The 17,249-nt window shown below is 47.5% G+C and overlaps 1 protein-coding gene across 1 annotated transcript in view; it reads left to right on the forward strand.

The window, feature by feature from the left end:
- Positions 1 to 2,869: 2,869 nt before the first annotated feature.
- Positions 2,870 to 17,249, forward strand: part of LOC137353627 (U1 small nuclear ribonucleoprotein 70 kDa-like) — a 170,783-nt gene continuing 156,403 nt past the window's right edge. The window contains exons 1-6 of the mRNA XM_068019979.1: positions 2,870 to 2,923; positions 15,448 to 15,469; positions 15,795 to 15,817; positions 15,871 to 15,909; positions 16,657 to 16,711; positions 16,863 to 16,882. Coding sequence (XP_067876080.1) covers positions 2,870 to 2,923; positions 15,448 to 15,469; positions 15,795 to 15,817; positions 15,871 to 15,909; positions 16,657 to 16,711; positions 16,863 to 16,882 — 213 coding nt within the window. The remainder of the gene's footprint in view (positions 2,924 to 15,447; positions 15,470 to 15,794; positions 15,818 to 15,870; positions 15,910 to 16,656; positions 16,712 to 16,862; positions 16,883 to 17,249) is intronic.

Genomic DNA, 17,249 nt, shown 5'->3' on the forward strand with positions numbered 1-17,249 from the left:
ATTCACCTGTTTCTGACTGCAAGGGACCTATATTTGTCTTCAATCGTTTTCTCTTCACATACCTATAGAAACTTTTACAGTCAGATTTTATGTTCCCTGCAAGCTTCCTCTCATACTCTATTTTCCCCTTCTTAATCAATCCCTTGGTCCTCTTTTGCTGAATTCTAAACTGCTCCCTATCCTCAGGTCTGTTGTTTTTCTGGCGAATCTGTATGCCTCGTCCTTGGATCTGCTAAGTTATTCTACTTCTAATTGTAATAAATTGTTTTTAAAGTTATGTTATGGCAGGTCAGCTCGACCAAGTGGAATGTACATCCTACACTATGTGGGAATCAAGAACGCACCAGGTGTCCCAGACAAACACATCCGGAGGAATTGTCACCGGCTGCAGATGCTCGAGCTCTGGGTTTTGGAACTCAAGCGGTGGCTGGAGTCACTGTTGTGCACCCGCGAGGCAGAGGACTACGTGCATAGACATCCTGGAAAGTTGATCAGTCAGCAGGGTTTGATGAAATGTATCCTAGACTGTTAAAAGAAGCAAGAGAAGAAATAGCAGAGGGGCTGACCATTATTTGCCAGCCCTCACTGGATACAGGTGTGGTGCCAGAGGACTCAAGCATTGCTAACATTGTACCTCTGTTTAAAAAGGGAGCAAAGGATAGACCAAATAATTACAGGCCAGTCAGTCTATCCTCATGAGTGTGCAAAGTATTGGAATCCATTCTGAGACACAGGATAAACTGTCACTTAGAAAGGCTTATCAAGGATAGTCAGCATGGATTTGTTAAGGGAAGATCTTGTTTGACCAGCTTGATTGAATCTTTTGAAGTGACAAGGAAGGTAGATGAGGGTAGTGCAGTTGATTTGATCGATATGGATTTTAGCAAGGCTTTTGACAAGGTACCACATGGCAGACTGGTTAAAAAAATAAAATCCACTGGGATGCAGAGAAATACAGCAAGGTGGATACAAAATTGGTTCAGTGACAGAAACAAAGGGTAATTTTTGACGGCTGTTTTAGGGACTGGAGGGCTGTTTCCGGTGGCGTTCCGCAAGGCTCAGTACTGGGTCCCCTGCTTTTTCTGGTGTATGTTAATGATTTGACATAAATGAAGAGGGCATGACTAAGAAGTTTGTGGACAACCTATAGATTGGCTGTGTGGTAGATAGCGAGGAGGATAGCTGTCGGCTGCAGGAAGATATTGATGCTCTGATCATATGGGCAGAAAAGTGGGAATTGGAATTCAACTTGCAGAAGTGTGAGGTGATGCATTTGGAGAGGTCAAAGAAGGCAAAGGAATACACGATTAATGGGAAAATACTGAGAAGTGTAGAGGAAATAAGGGACCTTGGAGTGAATGTCCACAGATCCCTAAAGGTGGCAGGACAGGTAGATAGAGTTGAAGGCTTTCCTTGATTGGCCAAGGTATAGAATACAAAAGCAGGGATGTAATGCTGGAACTGTATAAAATGCTGGTTAGGCCACAGCTGAAGTGTTGTATACAATTCTGGTCACCACATTACAGGAAGGACATAATTGCTCTGGAGAGAGCACAGAATGATTTACAAGAATGTTGCCAGGGGGTTGAAAGTTGCAACTATGAGGAAAGATTGGATCAGCAAGGGTTGTTTTCCTTAGAACAGAAAAGGTTGAGGGGTGACTGAATTGAGGTGTACAAAATTATGAGGGGCTGAGGTCGAGAAGACAGAAAGGACCTGATTCCCCTAGCGGAGAGGTCAATTACTAGGGGGCACAGATTTGAGGTGATTGGTCGAAGAATTAGAAGGGACATGAGGAAAAACCTTTTCCACCCAGAGGGTGGAGGGTGTGTGGAATTCACTGCCTGGATCAGTGGCGGATGAAGAAACCCTCAACTCATTTCAAAAATATCTGGACGTATGTAACCTGCAAGGCTACGGACCAGGTGCTGGAAGGTGGGATAACATTGGGAGGCTTGTTTTTTCAGCTGGTGCAGACACGATGGGCTGAATAACCTCATTCTGTGCTGTAACTTTTCTCTATTTGTCAGTTCCGAAGAAGGGTCACTGACGTTAACTCTGCTTCTCTTTTCACAGATGCTGCCAGACCTGCTGAGTGGTTCCAGCATTTCTTGTTTTTATTTCAGATTTCCAGCATCCGCAGTATTTTGCTTTTAACTTTTCTCTGGGTCTGTGTCCTGGAATGTTTTATTCCATTAAAGGTGCTATATAAATACAAGGTGTTGTTGTTATTTGGACCTTTATCACCATTCCTTCATTGTCACTGGGTAAAAATCCTGTAACTCCTTACCTAACAGCATTGTGGGAGCAACATCACCACACCAACGGCAACGGGTCAACAAAGCGACTGAGCATCACCTTCTCAACGAGCATCTGATGATTCACAATATATGTTGGTCTTGCTAGTGACGTCTGTATCCTGAGAATGAAGTAAAAACAATGTGTATCTGTAAAATGGATTCAAAGCCTCTACAGAAATATTTGTTGCTAAATCAACACCTTTTTAGATTGTACAGACAATGTCTCTTTAACAACCTAATCTCCCCTTGACATTCCCACACTGGAAAGTGTTGGGCTGCACTGTTCTCACAAGCTCTGGGGTTAAACTGAGCAGATTCTGCTGCATCTTCACTCCAGCGCAAAGTGATGCAACAAAAAAACCTCTCCATCCTGATGAAGGGTCACTGATCTGAAATGTTAACTCGGCAGATGCTGGAAATATGAAATATAGAGAGAAAGTGCTGGAAATACTCAGCAGGTCAGGCAGCATGTGTGGAGAAAAGAAAGTTAACCTTTCAGGGTGTGCAAAATGAATTATCAGGAATAAAAATGAATTTGATGGTCAAGAAAGCTGAAAAGTGGAAGAGAAATGGACTATAGTTCAGGAAAAACAATTGCTGATAATGGAAGATACTGTGGGAAGGTAAAGCTGGTAATCCAGCGGTGAATGGTCAGTGGGAAGTAACAGTAAAATATCAAAGTTGTGTAAAATACAGGTATTATTAGAGGGAGGTGGAGTTACACAATGACTGAGAGGTTATTGGGGAGGGCTGAGATAAAACATAGCAATGGATGGAGATGGTTTCAGAGACAAGAAAAGGAGCAAATCAGTCCCAGTGCAATGGAACCTGTCTCAGAAAACACACAAGACTAAAAGTTCCAAATTGTAGATAAATGTTCAAAAATAATCACCTCTGACACTACTTCACTGTTTTCATATTTAAAACTTTGCAGCTGCAAAGATCTCACATGCTCCGGGATCAGATATTTCACAAAAGGCTTCATTAACTGACAACGTCACCACATGTGGCGCAGGACATGCACATGCGCAGATGCACTGAAGCGTCGCTGCGACGTTTTTCGGCAGCTGCCAGTAACAAAGATGGCGCCGCTCAATTGATCACAAAAACCAGAGCAAACGAAACCAAAAGGCTTTTCCTCCCCTGCGCTGCATTGCTCCCTGCTCCATCCTGCAACTGCTCCCCGGAATGAATATTATTGTCCACACAATCCCGCATTTTAGACCAGTCAGCATTTTAAAACAGAGATTTCCAACATTTTGGAAGTTGCAACAGATAAATCCTGAAAGGTCATGTTCAGCAATTCAACAGAATCCGTGGTTACCGAGAAAGGGAGGGTTATCAGGGCTGGAGGAGGTTAAAGAGATAGGGAAGGTTGTAGGGGCTGGAGGAGGCTACAGAGATAGGGAGGGTTATCAGGGCTGGAGGAGGTTAAAGAGATAGGGAAGGTTGTAGGGGCTGGAGGAGGCTACAGAGATAGGGAGGGTTATCAGGGCTGGAGGAGGTTAAAGAGATAGGGAAGGTTGCAGGGGCCGGAGGAGGTTACAGAGACAGGGAAGGTTGTAGGGGGCCAGAGGAGGCTACAGAGATAGGGAGGGTTGTCAGGGCTGGAGGAGGTTACAGAGATAGGGAGGGTTGTCAGGGCTGGAGGAGGTTACAGAGATAGGGAGGGTTGTCAGGGCTGGAGGAGGTTACAGAGATAGGGAAGGTTGTAGGGGGCTGGAGGAGGTTACAGAGATAGTGAGGGTTGTAGGGGCCAGAGGAGGTTACAGAGATAGGGAAGGTTGTAGGGGCCGGAGGAGGTTACAGAGATAGGGAAGGTTGTAGTGGCCGGAGGAGGTTACAGAGATAGGGAGGGTTGTAGGGGCCGGAAGAGGTTACAGAGAGAGGGAGGGGTTGTAGGCAATGGAGGAGGTTCCAGAGATAGGGAGCTGTGAAGGGGCCGGAGGAGGTTAGAGAGAGACAGACAGACAGTGAGACAGAGATAGAGTGACAGAGAAACAGAGAGGGAGACAGAGAGACACAACGAGAGACAGACAGACAGAAGAGACACAGTGGGGCGGCACAGTGGTGCAGCGGTTAGCACCGCAGCCTCACAGCTCCAGTGACCCGGGTTCAATTCTGGGTACTGCCTTTATGGAGTTTGCAAGTTCTCCCTGTGTTTGCGTGGGTTTTCTCCGGGTGCTCCGGTTTCCTCCCACATGCCAAAGACTTGCAGGTTGATAGGTAAATTGGCCATTAGCAATTGCCCCTAGTACAGGTAGTTGGTAGGCAAATATAGGGACAGGTGGGGATGTGGTAGGAATATGGGATTAGTGTCAGATTAGTATAAATGGGTGGTTGATGGTCGGCACAGACTCGGTGGGCCGAAGGGCCTGTTTCAGTGCTGTATCTCTAAACTAAACTAAGAGAGAAAGACAGAAAAAGACAGCTAGACAGACAGAGAGAGACAGATAGAGAAAGACAGAGGGACACAGGGAGAGACAGATAGTGAATGAGAGACAGAGAAACAGGGAGAGACATAGGGAGAGAGAGACAGACAGAGAGACACAGCGAGAGAGGAGACTATGAGAGAGAGAGAGAAAGAGAGTATAACAGAGAGACAGAGAGGGACTGAGAGACAGAGACCAAGAGACAGAGAGAGACTGAAAGACACAGAGAGAGAGAGACAGAGAGAGTGGCAGAAAGAGACAGAAGGAGGCAGAGAGAGACAGGGAAAGACCGGGAGTGGGAGACAGACAGAGGGAAAGAGAGAGAGAGACAGCGAGACGGAGGAGACAGAGAAGACCGAGAGACAGAGAGACAGTGACAGAGAGACAGACAAAGAGAGATGGAGAGAGACCGAGAGAGTGAGAGAGAGAAAGGGAGAAAGAGACTGAGAGAGAGACAGAGAGATAGAGAGCGCGACTGAGAGACACAGAGACAGGCAGAGAGAGTTAGAGAGATGGATTGACAGGGAGAGAGTGACAGAGAGACAGGGAGAGACATAGAGAGAGACAGAAAGAGATCGAGACAGAGAGAGACCAAGAGACAGGGATACAAAGAGAAACAGAAACAGAGACAGAGAGAAAAAGAGAGAGACAAAGAGGAGATAGGCAGATAAAAAGAGATACAGGGAGACAGAAGTAGACAGGGAGAGAGAGAGAGACAGAAAGAGACAGCGGAGACAAAGAGAAACAGAGACAGAGAGACAAAGGGAATGACAAAGAGAAGGTGACAGACAGATACAGAGAAAGACAGAGAGACAAAAGTGGACAGAGACAGAGACAGACAGAGAGTCCAAGAGAGACAGAAACAAAGAGAGAGAGGACAGAAACAAAGAGAGAGAGAGACAGGGTGACAGAAGGAGACAAGAGAGAGACAGAAGAGACTGGGAGATTGGGAGAGAGACAGATATATATATATATATATAGATAGAGAGAGAGAGAGAGAGAGAGACGCACACACACAGACGACAGAGATGGGGGAGACAGAGATACAGAGAGAGATGGAGAGAGGCAGAGAGACAGATAGGCAGCGAGACATTGAGACAGAGAGAGAGACAGGGAGACAAAGAGTGAGAGACAGAGATATACAGATATAGAAAGAGAGAGAGACAGGGAGAGACAGAGATTCGGAGACATCATGAGAGACAGAAAGAGATAGAGATGAACCAAGACAGACAGAAGGAGAGAAAAAGAGACAGAGAGAGAGACAGAGATGCAGGTGAGACTGACAAAGAGAGACAGAGAGAGAAACAAGAGTCCCAGAAACACAGAGAGAGGAAGAGAGAGTGACAGAGAGAGAAAGAGACAGGGAGAGACAGAGAGGCAGCTGAGACCGAGAGAAAGATAGAGAGACAGAGAGAGAGAGCCAGGGAGAGATAGACAGTGAGAGAGAAAGAGAGAGACAGAGAGGCAGGTGAGACTGAGAGACAGAACGAGAGACAGCGAGAGGAAGAGAGAGAGTGACAGAGAGAGAGTGACCGAGGGAGACAGAGAGAGTGACAGATAGAGAGAGAGACAGAGAGACACCGAGAGAGACAGAAAGAGTGACAGCAAGACAGAGTGAGAGACGAAGAGAGTGACAGAGAGACAGAGACCGAGAGACAGAGAGAGACAGAGCTGTGGGGGGGGGGGGGGGGGGGAGAGAGAGAGAGAGAGTAACAGAGAGACAGGCAGAGAAAGCGAGAGACAGAGAGACAGGGTGACAGAGAAAATAAGAGAGACAGCGAGAGACAGGTAGAGACAGAGAGAGAGACCGTGACAGAGAGAGTGAGAGAGAAATAGACAGTGAGATACCATGTGACAGAAAGACAAGCCGAGACAGAGAAAGAGTGACAGAGAGAGAGAGAGACAGAGAGGCAGAGCGGCAGAGAGTCAGGGAGAAAGGGAGAGAGACAGAGTTAGACAGAGAGAGGGAGAGATACAGAGAGAAAATTAGAGAGACAGAAGGAGACAGAAAGAGACCAACAGAGACTGAGGGAGAGCAAAAGAGACAGCGAGAGAGAGAGAGAGAGGTAGGTGATACTAAGAGAAAGAGAGAGAGACAGAGAGAGAAATCAACAGACAGAGAGAGAAACAGAGAGACAGAGACAAAGAGAAGGAGAGAGAGAGAGAGAGGGACAGAGATGCAGGTGAGACCGAGAGAAAGATAGTGACCGAGAGAGAGAACAAGAGGCAGAGAGAGGGAGAGAGACAGAGAGAAACACAGAGAGGCAGAGAGAGTCGGAAAGATACCGAGAGACTGTGTCCAAGAGGCAGAGAGGTACAGAGAGACAGAGAAAATGAGAGACAGAGAGAGAAAGAGAGACAGGGAGAGACATAGAGAGACAGAGATTGCGAGATAGAGAGAGAGAGACAGAAGGAGACAGAGAGAGACAGCGAGAGAGACCGAGAGAGAGAGAGACCAGGGGATCGAGGAGACTGAGAGACAGGGAGACAAAGAGAGAGGTACAGAGAGATTCAGAGAGATACAGATATGGACAGAGAGATACAGAGAGAGACAGCGAGAGAGAGAGAGACCAAGAGAGACCGAGAGACAGAGAGAGGCAGAGAGAGACGGAAAGATACAAAGAGACTGTGCCCAAGAGGCAGAGAGGCACAGAGAGACAAAGAGGCAGAGAATGAGAGACACAGAGAGAAACAGAGAGAGAGAGAGAGAAAAAAAAAGAGAGAGTGACAGAGAGACAGGGAGCGACATAGAGCGACAGAGAGAATGATAGAGAGACCGAGAAACTGAGAGAGACAAGAGAGGGAGACATCAAGACAGAGGGAGACAAGGAAGACAGAGGAGACAGAGAGATAGAGCGATAGAGAGACAGGAGAGACAGACAGAGAGAGACAGGAAGACAAAGAGAAACAGAGACAGAGAGAAAAAGAGACAAAGAGAAGGAGACAGGCAGATACAGAGAGACACAGAGAGACACAGAAATACAGATATAAAAGCAAAATACTGCTGATGCTGGAAATCTGAAACAAAAACAAGAAATGCTGGAATCACTCAGCAGGTCTGGCAGCATCTGTGGAAAGAGAAGCAAAGTTAACGTTTCGGGTCAGTGACCCTTCTTCAGAACTGTTCCGAAGAAGGGTCACTGACCCGAAACGTTAACTCTGCTTCTCTTTCCACAGATGCTGCCAGACCTACAGAAATACAGAAGTACACAGAGAGAGTCAGAGACAGACAGAGAATCCAAGACAGACACAGAGAGAGACAAGAGAGTAACAGAGAGACAGGGAGAGTGAGACAGAGAGAGTGAGACAGGGAGAGTGAGACAGGGAGAGTGAGAGAGAGAGAGATGGAGAGGGATAGGGAGAGAGACAGAGAGAGAGAGAGACAGAAGGAGGCAGAGAGAGAGACAGAGAGATACCGAGAGACAGAGAGAGACCAAGACAGAGAGAGAGAGAGTGTGTGTGACAGGGAGAGACAGAGACTGAGTGACAGAGAGAGTGAGAGTGAGAGACAGAGACAGAGAGAGTGAGAGGTAGAGAGTGACAGAGAGTGAGAAACTGAAAGAGACTTAGAGACAAAGGGAGACCGAGAGACAGGCAGAGAGAGAGAGAGAGAGATGGAGAGTGGGAGATGGAGGAGATGGAGGAGATAGAGAGAGAAGCTGAGAAAGACATTGGGAGACAGAGGGAGAGATACAGGCAGAGACAGAGAGAGACAGAGAGGACAGCGAGAGACACGGAGAGAAAGAGACAGAGTGGCAGACAGAGAGAGAATAAGAGAGTGACAGAAAAACAGAGAGACAGACAGAGAGAGAGAGAGAGACAGAGGAGCAGAGACAGGGAGAGAGAGAGGCAGAGACAGAAAGAGAGACAGGCAGAAAGAGACAGGGAGACAAAGAGAATCAGAGACAGAGAGAAAAAGAGAGACAAAAAGAGAGAGGGACAGAGAGATACAGACAGAGAGAGAGAGAGACAGGGAGAGGAAGAGACAGGGAGAGGGAGAGACAGGGAGAGAGACAGGCAGAGACAGAAAGAGACACAGACAGAGACAGAAAGAGACAGGGAGACAAAGAGAATCAGAGACAAAGAACAAAGAACAAAGAACAAAGATAATTACAGCACAGGAACAGGCCCTTCGGCCCTCCAAGCATGCGCCGATCCAGATCCTCTCTCTAAACATGTCGCCTATTTTCTAAGGTTCTGTATCTCTTTTCTTCCTGCCCATTCATGTATCTGTCTAGATACATCTTAAAAGACTCCATCGTGCCCGCATCTACCACCTCCGCTGGCAATGCGTTCCAGGTGCCCACCACCCTCTGCGTAAAGAACTTTCCACGCATATCCCCCTTAAACTTTTCCCCTTTCACTTTGAACTCGTGTCCTCTAGTAATTGAAACCCCCACTCTGGGAAAAAGCCTCTTGCTATCCACCCTGTCTATACCTCTCATGATTTTGTACACCTCAATCAGGTCCCCCCTCAACCTCCGTCTTTCTAATGAAAATAATCCTAATCTGCTCAACCTCTCTTCAAAGCTAGCGCCCTCCATACCAGGCAACATCCTGGTGAACCTCCTCTGCACCCTCTCCAAAGCATCCACATCCTTTTGATAATGTGGCGACCAGAACTGTACGCAGTATTCCAAATGTGGCCGAACCAAAGTCCTATACAACTGTAACATGACCTGCCAACTGTTGTACTCAATGCCCCGTCCGATGAAGGAAAGCATGCCGTATGCCTTCTTGACCACTCTATTTACCTGCGTTGCCACCTTCAGGGAACAGTGGACCTGAACACCCAAATCTCTCTGGACATCAATTTTCCCCAGGACTTTTCCATTTACTGTATAGTTCACTCTTGAATTGGATCTTCCAAAATGCATCACCTCGCATTTGCCCTGATTGAACTCCATCTGCCATTCTCTGCCCAACTCTCCAATCTATCTATATTCTGCTGTATTCTCTGACAGTCCCCTTCACTATCTGCTACTCCACCAATCTTAGTGTCGTCTGCAAACTTGCTAATCAGTCCACCTATACTTTCCTCCAAATCATTAATGTATATCACAAGCAACAGTGGTCCCAGCACGGATCCCTGTGGAACACCACTGGTCACACGTCTCCATTTTGAGAAACTCCCTTCTACTGCTACTCTCTGTCTCCTGTTGCCCAGCTAGTTCTTTATCCATCTAGCTAGTACACCTTGGACCCCAAGCGCCTTCACTTTCAGCCTGCCATGGGGAACCTTATCAAACGCCTTACTGAAGTTCATGTATATGACATCGACAGCCCTTCCCTCATCAATCAACTTTGTCACTTCCTCAAAGAATTCTATTAAGTTGGTAAGACATGACCTTCCCTGCACAAAACCATGTTGCCTATCACTGATGAGCCCATTTTCTTCCAAATGGGAATAGATCCTATCCCTCAGTATCTTCTCCAGCAGCTTCCCTACCACTGACGTCAGGCTCACCGGTCTATAATTACCTGGATTATCCCTGCTACCCTTCTTAAACAAGGGGACAACATTAGCAATTCTCCAGTCCTCCGGGACCTCACCCGTGTTTAAGGATGCTGCAAAGATATCTGTTAAGGCCCCAGCTATTTCCTCTCTCGCTTCCCTCAGTAACCTGGGATAGATCCCATCCGGACCTGGGGACTTGTCCACCTTAATGCCCTTTAGAATACCCAACACTTCCTCCTTCCTTATGCCGACTTGACCTAGAGTAATCAAACATCTGTTCCTAACCTCAACATCTGTCATGTCCCTCTCCTCGGTGAATGCCGATGCAAAGTACTCGTTTAGAATCTCACCCATTTTCTCTGAGTCCAAGCATAACATTCCTCCTTTGTCCTTTAGTGGGCCAATCCTTTCTCTAGTTACCCTCTTTCTCCTTATATATGAATAAAAGGCTTTGGGATTTTCCTTAACCCTGTTTGCTAAAGATATTTCATGACCCCTTTTAGCCCTCTTAATTCCTCGTTTCAGATTGGTCCTGCATTCCCGATATTCTTTCAAAGCTTCGTCTTTCATCAGCCGCCTAGACCTTATGTATGCTTCCTTTTTCCTCTTAGCTAGTCTCACAATTTCACCTGTCATCCATGGTTCCCTAATCTTGCCATTTCTATCCCTCATTTTCACAGGAACATGTCTTTCCTGCACGCTAATCAACCTCTCTTTAAAAGCCTCCCACATATCACATGTGGATTTACCTTCAAACAGCTGCTCCCAATCTACATTTCCCAGCTCCTGCCGAATTTTGGTATAGTTGGCCTTCCCCCAATTAAGCACTCTTCCTTTAGGACCACTCTTGTCTTTGTCCATGAGTATTTTAAAGCTTACGGAATTGTGATCACTATTCCCAAAGTAGTCCCCTACTGAAACTTCAACAACCTGGTCGGGCTCATTCCCCAACACCAGGTCCAGTATGGCCCATTCCCGAGTTGGATTATTTACATACTGCTCTAGAAAACCCTCCTGGATGCTCCTTACAAATTCTGCTCCATCTGGACCTCTAACACTAAGTCAATGTTGGGAAAATTAAAATCTCCTATCACCACCACCCTGTTGCTCCTACATCTTTCCATAATCTGTTTACATATTTGTACCTCTATCTCACGCTCGCTGTTGAGAGGCCTGTAGTACAGCCCCAACATTGTTACCGCACCCTTCCTATTTCTGAGTTCTGTCCATATTGCCTCACTGCTCGAGTCCTCCATAGTGCCCTCCTTCAGCACAGCTGTGATATCCTCTTTGACCAGTAATGCAACTCCTCCACCCCTTTTACCTCCCTCTCTATCCCGCCTGAAGCATCGATATCCTGGGATATTTAGTTGCCAATCATGCCCTTCCCTCAAACAAGTCTCAGTAATAGCAATAACATCATACTCCCAGGTACTAATCCAAGCCCTAAGTTCATCTGCCTTACCTACTACACTTCTTGCGTTAAAACAAATGCACCTCAGACCACCAGTCCCTTTATATTCATCATCTGCTCACTGCCTGCTCTTCCCCTTAGTCACGCTGACTTCATTATCTAGTTCCTTACAGGCTTTTGTTACTACCTCCTTACTGTCAACTGACCTCAATTGGTTCCCATCCCCCTGCCACATTAGTTTAAACCCTCCCCAACAGCGTTAGCAGAAGCACCTCCAAGGACATTGGTTCCAGTCCGGCCCAGGTGTAGACCGTCCAATTTGTAATAGTCCCACCTCCCCCAGAACCGGTCCTAATGTCCCAAAAATCTGAACCCCTCCTTCCTGCACCATCTCTCAAGCCACGCATTCATCTTCACTATTCTTTCATTTTTACTCTGACTATCACGTGGCACTGGTAGTAATCCTGAGATTACTACCTCTGAGGTCCTACTTTTTAACTTGGCTCCTAACTCCCTAAACTCTGCTTGTAGGACCTCATCCCGTTTTTTTACCTATATCATTAGTCTATGAGCACAATGACAACTGGCTGTTCACCCTCCCCCTTTAGAATGTTCTGCAGCCGATCTGAGACGTCCCTGACCCGTGCACCTGGGAGGCAACATACCATTCGGGAGCCTCGTTTTCGACCACAGAACCGCCTATCTACTCCCCTTACAATCGAATCCCCTACGACTATAGCCCTTCCACTCTTTTTCCCGCCCTTCTGAACAGCAGAGCCAGCCACGGTGCCATGGACCTGGCTACTGCTGCCTTCCCCTGGTGAGCCATCTCCCTCAACAGTATCCAAAACGGTATACTTGTTTTGGAGGGAGGTGACCGCAGGGGTCTCCTGCGCTCCCTTCCTGCTCTTTCTCTGCCTTTTGGTCACCCATTCCCTTTCTCCCTCAGCAATCCTAATCTGCGGTGTGACCAATTCTCTAAACGTGCTATCCACGACCTCCTCAGCATCGCGCATGCTCCAAAGTGAGTCCATCCGCAGCTCGAGAGCCGTCATGCGGTCTAACAAGAGCTGCAGCTGGACACACTTCCTGCACGTGAAGGAGTCAGGGTCATCAGCCATGTCTAAGAGCTCCCACATTGAGCAAGAGGAGCATGATACGGGTCTGAGATCACCTGCCATTTTTAATCTTAAGTTTAAACTTAGTTAAATGAAAAAGGAATGAAAAGTTTTTTTACCAATCACAATAAAACCAGAGAAATCGAAAAAGCCTTACCTTATAAACACCCCACTGAGTCCTTTTTTTTTTGGTTAGAGGAGGAGGGTGGGTGGGAGACACTCCAAGTGTGGTGTCTCGGGTTCAGAAACCGCCCAAATATATAGTGTTTCACTTACCCAGCAGCCCCCTGGCCTCCGCCGAAAAACAAAAGGAAATTAAATTTACTTTCAAACTGACCTTCCCAGCTGCTCACTCGCTCACACTCTGCTCCCGAAAAAGCTGCTTCCCAGCTGCTCACTCGCTCACACTCTGCTCCCGAAAAATCTGCTGCAATGAGAGATACCAAGAGAGAGAGAGAGACAGAGAGAGAGCAAGAGAGCGAGAGTGACAGAGAGACCGAGAGACAGAGAGGGTGAGAGAGAGAGTGACAGAGAGAGAGACAGGGAGAAAAAGAGAGAGACAAAGAGAGAGAGGGACAGAGAGATACAGACAGAGAGAGAGAGACAGGGAGAGGGAGAGACAGGGAGAGAGGCAGAGACAGAGAGGGACATACAGACAGTGACAGAGAGAGAGAGGGAGTGCGTGACAGAGAGAGACTGAGAGACAGAGAGAGACTGAGGGACAGAGAGTGAGAGAGACAGAAGGAGACACAGAGAGACAGAGAGATACCAAGAGAGAGAGAGAGACAGAGAGAGAGCAAGAGAGCGAGAGTGACAGAGAGACCGAGAGACAGAGAGGGTGAGAGAGAGAGTGACAGAGAGAGTGACAGAGAGAGAGATACTGAGAGAGACATACAGACAAAGGGGAAGAGAGAGTGTGAGACAGAGAGACAGTGAGACAGAGAGAGAGAGAGAGCCAGAGAGCGACAGAAAGACAGGGAGACACATAGGGAGAGCAAGAAAGAGTGGGAGATAGAGAGCGAGAGAGAGAGACAGAGAGACAGGGAGAGACATAGAGAGACAGAGAGAGTGACAGATAGACAGAGAAACTGAGAGAGACAGAGAGAGGGAGACCGAGTGGGACAGCAAGACTGAAGGAGACAGGGAGAGACAGAAAGAGGCAGAGAGTGAGACGGATGAGATGGAGGAGACACAGAGAGAAAAAGAGAGACAGGGAGAGACAGAGAGAGTGGGAGAAAGAGAGACAGGGAGAGACAGAGAGAATGGGAGAAAGAGAGAGAGAAAGAAAGAGAGAGGGACAGAGGAACAGAGAGACAGGGAGAAAGACAGAATGTCAGACAGAGAAACTGAGAGAGACAGAGAGGCAGAGAAAAAGAGAGACAGGAGTAATGACAGAAAGTGACAGAGAGTGAGACAGACAGAGAGAGACAGGGAGACAAAGAGAAACAGAAACAGAAACAGAGACAAAGAGAGAGAGACAAAGAGAGAGAGACATAGAGATAGAAATATAGACAGAGAGAGACAGAGAGAGAGAAGGAGAAAGGGAGAGACCAAGAGAGACAGAGAGAGACAGAGAGAGAGAGACAGAGAGATCGAGACATAGAGAGAGTGTGACAAAGAGAGAGAGAGTGAGAGAGAGAGTGAGTGTGACAGAGTGAGACTGAGGGACAGAGAGAGTGAGAGAGACAGAGAGAGACCAAGAGAGAGAGAGAGGGAGAGATACAGGCAGAGACAGAGAGAGAGAAAGAGAGACAGAGAGACTGGGAGACAGAGACAGAGAAAGAGAGAGTGGCAGAGAGACAGAGAGTCAGAGAGAGAGAGAAACTGAGAGAGACATGGAGTCAGCGAGACAAGGAGACAGGCAGGCAGACAGACAGAGACAGACAGAGATAGACAGGGAGACAAAGAGAAACAGAGACAGAGATAAAAAGAGAGGGACAAAGAGTGAGAGAGGAGAGAGGGAGATGGAGAAAGAGACAGAGAGAGACAGAGAGAGACACAGACAGAGGCAGAGAGGCACACAGAGAGAATGGGAGACAGAGGGAGAGAGAGAGAAAGAGAGAGTGAGAAAGTGACAGAAAATCTATGAGAGACAGAGAGAGAATGAGAGACAGGGAGAGAGAGACAGAGAGAGTAACAGAGTACAGAGTACAGAGAGACTGAGAGAGACAGAGAGAGAGCCAGAGAGCCAGGGAGAGACATAGAGAGACAGAGAGGGTGAGAGAGAGAGTGACAGAGAGAGACAGAGGGACAGAGACAAAGTGATAGAGATGGACAGCGAGAGAGACCGAGAGGCAGACAGAGGAGACCGGGAGACAGAGAGTGACAGAGAGATAGAAACATACCGAGAGACAGAGAGAGACCAAGAGAGAGAGAGACAGAGAGAATAGGAGACAGAGCGAGAGAGAGAAAGAGTGACATAGAGGGACAGAGAGAATGGGAGACAGAGAAAGAGAGAGTGACAGAGAAACTGAGAGAGACCGACATAGAGACAGGGAGAGACAGAGAGAGTGACAGAGAGACAGAGACATTGAGAGAGACAAGAGAGAAGGGCAGAGAGAGACAGCGAGACAGGGAGAGAAAGAAAGAGACAGAGGGAGACAGAGGGAGACAGAGGGAGAGATGGAGGAAACACAGAGATAGAGTGGTAGAGAGAGAAAAACAGAGACAGGGAGAGAGACAGAGTGACAGAGACAGAGAGAGAGACAGGGAGACAAAGAGAAACAAAGACAGAGAAAAAGAGAGAGACAAAGAGAAGGAGACAGAGAAATACAGATATAGACAGAGAGGTACAGAGACAGAGACAGAGAGAGAGAGAGTGACAGAGAGATAGAGAGACAGAGGGAGACAGAGAGTGAGGGGGGAGAGAGTGTGTGACAGTGGGAGAGAGAAAGATGGAGACAGAGAAAGAAACAGAGGGAGCGACAGAGAGAGCCTGTGTGAGAGATAGATTGAGAGAGACTGTGACAGAGAGAGAGAGACTGTGACAGAGAGAGAGAGTGACAGAGAGAGTGACAGAGATACTGAGAGAGATACTGAGAGAGATATTGAGAGAGACACTGAGAGAGACATACAGACAAAGGGGGAGAGAGAGTGTGAGACAGAGAGACAGTGAGACAGAGAGAGAGAGAGAGCCAGAGAGCGACAGAAAGACAGGGAGACACATAGGGAGAGCAAGAAAGAGTGGGAGATAGAGAGCGAGAGAGAGAGACAGAGAGACAGGGAGAGACATAGAGAGACAGACAGTGACAGAGAGAGAGAGAGTGACAGTGAGGGGGAGAGAGTGTGACAGTGGGGGAGAGAGTGTGACAGTAAGGGAGACAGAGACAGAGGAGAGAGCGAGAGATTGAGAGTGGCAGAGAAAGACACAGAGAAAGAAAGCGAGGGACAGAGAAGAGACAAAGAGAGAGATAGACCGAGAGAGACAGTGACAGAGTGAGAGAGACGGAGTGAGAGAGACGGAGTGAGAGACGGAGAGAGAACAAAGGTGAGACAGAGAGAGAGAGACAGACAGACAGAGAGAGAGAGACAGAAAGACAGAGAGAGAGAGAGACAGACAGAGAGACTGTGACAGATAGAGAGACTGTGACAGATAGAGGGAGAGTGACAGTGAGAGAGAGAGATGGAAACAGAGACACAGAGAGAGAGACTGTGACAGAGTGAGAGAGACAGAGAGAGAACGACAGTGAGACAGAGAGAGAGAGAGAGACAGACAGAGAGAGAGAGACCGCGAGAGAGAGATGGAGACAGAGAGAGAGACAGTGAAAGAGAGAGAGAATGACAGTGAGAGAGAGAGGGGGAGGGAGACAGGGAGTGACAGAGGGAGACAGAGAGAGTGAGACAGAGTCAGACAGACAGAGAGAGACAGACATAGAGACAGAGAAAGAGAGAGACTGTGACAGAGAGAGAATGACAGTGAGAGAGAGAGAGACAGAGAGAGAGGGAGTGTGATAGACAGAGAGATATAGAGAGCGACAGAGGGAGAGAGAGTGACAGTGAGAGAGAGGGAGACAAACAGAGAGAGACAGACAGAGAGACGGAGAAAGAGAGAGACTGTGACAGAGAGAGAGTGACAGTGAGAGAGGGAGAGGCAGAGCGAGAGGGAGTGAGCGAGACAGAGTGAGAGAGAGAGAACGAGAGAAAAGAGACACAAAGAGAGAGAGAGAGACAGTGAGAGAGAGAGAGATGAAGACAGAGAGAGAGACTGTGACAGATAGAGAGAGAGAAAGAGAGACTGTGACAGAGAGACGGTGACAGTGAGAGGGAGAGAGAAAGAGAGACAGAGTGAGAGAAAGACCAAGAGAGAGAGAGGCAAAGAGAGCGAGAGACACAGATAGATAGAGAGAGAGAGAGACAGAGAGAGAGAATATGACAGAGAAAAAGCGAGACAGAGAGCAAGAGACAGAGGGAGACAGAAAGCGACAGAGTGAGAGAGAGAGAGAGACAGAGAAATTTGGAGACAAAGAGAGGGAGAGAGATAGATAGAAACAGAAACTGACAGACAGAGTGAGGGTGACAGACTTTGAG

This window comes from Heterodontus francisci, chromosome 3 (assembly GCF_036365525.1).
Source record: "Heterodontus francisci isolate sHetFra1 chromosome 3, sHetFra1.hap1, whole genome shotgun sequence".
In the NCBI taxonomy this organism is placed as follows: Eukaryota; Metazoa; Chordata; class Chondrichthyes; order Heterodontiformes; family Heterodontidae; genus Heterodontus; species Heterodontus francisci.